This window comes from Gavialis gangeticus, unplaced genomic scaffold, assembly GCF_001723915.1.
Source record: "Gavialis gangeticus isolate Ggan-Ray unplaced genomic scaffold, GavGan_comp1, whole genome shotgun sequence".
In the NCBI taxonomy this organism is placed as follows: domain Eukaryota; kingdom Metazoa; phylum Chordata; order Crocodylia; family Gavialidae; genus Gavialis; species Gavialis gangeticus.
In genome coordinates, this window is record NW_017729013.1 from 6,235,277 (window position 1) to 6,239,503 (window position 4,227).

General features: G+C 41.1%; 1 protein-coding gene across 1 annotated transcript in view; it reads left to right on the forward strand.

Annotated features, from left to right (window-relative positions):
* ZZEF1 (zinc finger ZZ-type and EF-hand domain containing 1) overlaps positions 1–4,227 on the forward strand; it is a 120,678-nt gene that overhangs the window by 52,429 nt on the left and 64,022 nt on the right. The window contains exons 23-27 of the mRNA XM_019511321.1: positions 442–608; positions 1,243–1,324; positions 1,797–1,998; positions 3,092–3,240; positions 3,492–3,732. Of these exons, the coding sequence (XP_019366866.1) occupies positions 442–608; positions 1,243–1,324; positions 1,797–1,998; positions 3,092–3,240; positions 3,492–3,732 (841 nt within the window). The remainder of the gene's footprint in view (positions 1–441; positions 609–1,242; positions 1,325–1,796; positions 1,999–3,091; positions 3,241–3,491; positions 3,733–4,227) is intronic.

Genomic DNA, 4,227 nt, shown 5'->3' on the forward strand with positions numbered 1-4,227 from the left:
TTTACTAGGGCGCCCCCCAGAGTAACTAGGAACAATGGCCACATATTGATGGAGAGCAGATTTAGGGTGGACATTAGAAAGAACTTCTTCACAGTCAGAGTTGCCAGAATCTGGAATGGGCTTCCAAGGGAGGTGGTGCTCTCCCCTACCCTGGGGGTCTTCAAGAGGAGACTGGACAAGCACCTAGCTGGGGTCATCTGACCCCAGTGCTCTTTCCTGCCCAGGGCAGCGGGTTAGACTCACTGAAGTCCCTTCCAACCCTAGCATCTGTGAACCTGGCTTGCAGGGCTGAATGAGTTTGCTGCTAAATCGAAGGATAAGTGCTTACAGTATGTCTGAGACTCGATTGTAAAATAATCTAGTGCTGAAATCTTTATATTTATAGTACATTACATTTGTATCCTGTAAACTGAAAGGTGATGTTTGTGTTTGATTGTGCAGATGGAAATGGAAAGCTGGCAGCAAGAACAACCTGTGGCACTGCGAACATGGACAATGGAATCTCCTCACAACTATGAAAATAATTGCCATGTGGTCTCAGTCTTCCTTTGTCATGGAGCAACTTACTTTGAGGTGGAGTTTGATGAAAAATGTGAAACAGAAAGGAGGTAACTTAACCTTGTACCACTTAGAATTCCAAAATCTATTTGCAAATGGGAAAATCATGTCCCCAGTGTCTTGTTTTAACTTCTCCCTCAACCTACTTACCCTATCCTGTACCCTTCTTTGCCTTACTGCTTAAAGAGACTTGACAGAGGTGAGGTCCTAGGTAAAGAGTACAGACATATTCTATCCATGGGCCCTGAGTGTCCTGGCTCTGCTTCCATGGACATCGCTTGCTCTTGTATTTCTGCTGTGAGCGCCCATTGCATGCCTACTGCACTTTGACATTACCCCACTTGGACATAGCTGTTTCAAAGTTTGTTCCTGTTGTAACTTGCCAGAGTATTGTTTCCATAGGGCATGTAGCTGAGAAATGTTTAGCATCCATAACTCAGTACTGAGGATCAGGAAGCTCTGCTGCTGAAATGTCTGTATATGTTCTGGAGATGTTGTATGAAAGCATGAAATGTTTATGCAGTCCTCTAAAACAATAAATATGGCTCTAAAAAGAATGCTGCTGCACTGCATTTGGGACTTGATAGAGGGAAGGTGAGGGAGGAATTGAGACATTTTCAAAGTAAACTCCCTCCAAGTGTTTAAAAATTAAAATGTGAAAGTAATGAGTTGCAATTTCCGCAGGTATGATTATCTGGAATTTACTGATGCCAGAGGTGCAAAAACTCGTTACGACACAAAGGTTGGGACTGAGAAGTGGCCCAAGGTGAGTGAGTTTTAAAATGCTGTACAATATATATATGGCTTAAGAGACCCTTCCTAATTCCTACCATCTAATTAACCCACAGCAAGCCGACAAAAAAGAAATTCACATTTGCTGCAGGTCAACTGAACCCCTACGCCCAGTAATGTTAGCTAAATCTTAAGATGGCAAACCGACTTCATTTAGTATTTCTCTGTAACCGATCAGAATCTTTATCATAGAATATGGCACTTTCTGTGCATGACATGTTTTTAGCTTCAAAAGTTTTAGTTGCAAGCTGAAACTTCCAATTCAGTTTTTTAATAGAAAGTTTCAACCTTTAATTGCTGTGGGCTTTTCAGTCAGGTTAGCGGGCAACTTTAACCTATCCTGAGAAAGCATGAGCATATTGAAACACAGTTGCTGAAGGAAATCCATAACCCTGAAACTTCTTGTCATGTACATTTGGCAAAATTACTGTTTTGTTGCTCTGTAGAAAGTGACCTTTAAGGCTGGCCCACGGCTGCAGTTCGTCTTTCGCTCCGACACCAGTAATAATGAGTGGGGCTACAAGTTCTCCGTCACTGCTTATGGCTTGCCAGATGTCGCCGTTTCATGGGGCTTGGATTTACAGCTTCTTGTATCCAGGTTGATGGGGCGCTTGGCTTCTCGGAGTATGGCACTGAAATCCCTCTGGGGTAAGTGGAATTAGGTGCTCTAGCAGCTTTGCCATGATAGATTCGTGTGCCGTATCTCAAAAGTTCTGACTCCCATACGTGAATATAGACTATCTCCTGTCCCTCTCAGATTTGAAAGTAGAGGTTTGTTAGGTTGTTAGTTATAGCCCATCAACCGCAATTTGTTATACTCTGTTGATTTTTAACTGGCATATATGTAACAAGTTTGTCCTGTACAGCTGCTCATTGGAAACATTACAGAAATCATTGCCACTGTTGGCACTCTTGCCAGTTTCAAGAGCCCTGAGGTAAATGGACTTGGAGACTGAGCTACTCTTAACACTAATGTCTGTGGTGACTCCGTGAATTCACTTGGGCCACTCACATAAATACAGTCAAACTTCTTCAGGATTTGGGTCTCTGAAGATAAGCAGCATGCAGTAGTTCGGGGAGAGGGATACAATCGTATGTACATACGCATGCTGGTTTCTTGGTTAAGATTTCCAAAAATAAGAGCCTGATATTATATTCCTAAATCTATATTTAGGCATTTGCTTCATTTCTGCGAAGTGCTGGGGACAGAACAGCTCTTATGGGCAGGTGGAAGCTTTTTAGATACTCAGCACTTTGATAAAAATCAGGCAGATGCTCAGGTATGAAGTTAGGTTCCTAAATTAGGAGCTCTTGCTTTTGAAATCTTCTCCCTTGTTTTTATATATCTTTTTTGCGTGTTATAGGCCGGGGGTAGGTGAAATAGTGGCCCTTTATCTAGCTTGAAGTGCTTTATCTACTATGATCTTGAGCACAATATAAGCGCTTACATAAAAGTGCCTGCATAAATATCCCATATTGGTGGAATTGAGCAGTGAGTCTGCATTAATGAAAGCACTTTTATTATGATTATGAGGTCATAAAGAAGTGGTGTGATGTCTGTTTCATACACAACACTAAATCGTCATGAGTTGGCCATCTAAGAAATTAGTTGTTCAGTGTGTGCTGTTCATTTCGTCTTCCTCAGTGTGTATTTAAAACGTGCTGACTTCCATACACCTGTGAAACTGAACACGGATATTTAGCAATTGACACAAATTGTTTGTCTTTACTCTTTTTGTAGATGCTGGTTGCGAAGTAGAGTTGCCTCCTTCAAAAGTGACCCCAGTTCTTAATTCTCCATTATGGAAGCCTGTCTTCAGGCATCAGATGTGTCCCGAGGCAAGTTTGAGAACGACTGAACACAGTCAGCTGCGCCAAAATAAAAAAGAGGTATTTAGGCCACTGCTTTTGTTTCATAGAAATGAAAACTTGCATGAGAGGGTTTTTTATTCAGGCTTAATGAGCTGGTGCATCCCTAAACGTACACTGCTGTGCTGCGATTGCCACCTCCTGTTTTGTGCCTTTTATTTCTAGCTTTTCACTGTAATGTTTGCCTGAAGTGTGAATTTCTTGTGTATGAAACAGAGGTGCAAGGATTTTTAAACTGATATTAAGTAAATATGTTTCGACATTCTTTCCAGACTAAGAACTGCCATGCAGACGACTGTCGGTACTTTCTCATCGAATTTGCAAAATCAGATCCTGCCCAGGATTTCTGTGGGCAAAATTCTGAGCTTTTCAAAGGACTTATACAGGCATGTAAAAAACAGACCCCAAAGACAGATATAGTTGCTGGTTCCACTGTTGATCAAGCTGTGAACTCCACATTTGCTGCTTTGGTGTATCTCACTCCAGATTTATATGGGAAGCTTCAGAAATATGGTAACTCTCATATTAGTGAATATATTAATAATGAAGACTAATACGTTACAGGAGGCTATGTTAATTCAATTGTAAATTAAGAAAAAAGTACTCCATTTTAATTTTTTTTAAAAGTCACCTTGTGGAAAAAATATAAACCGCAGTCATAAATTAGGAAGACTAACTAGGCATTGCCTCTAGAACCTGACGGAAATAAGTGACTATTATAGCATTTTCCTCTTCAGCGCATTTTCCAAATATCAGCTAATTATCCCTGTTAACCCTCATGTTAAAGATGTGTAGGCTGATCCAGAGAGGTTGTGACAAGGCCATTGGTTTGTGAATTGGGATTATAACTCAAAGTATCTAGCTCCCAGTGATACTGCAAGGAACTCAGCAATCTTCAAACTATTTCCAGCTCTCATTAAATGTTTCCTAAAGAGTAAGGAGTGATACATTTACATCTTGAAGCCCTTTGTTCAGGAAAAGCAAATTACCGCCCCCCCCCCCCCCCCC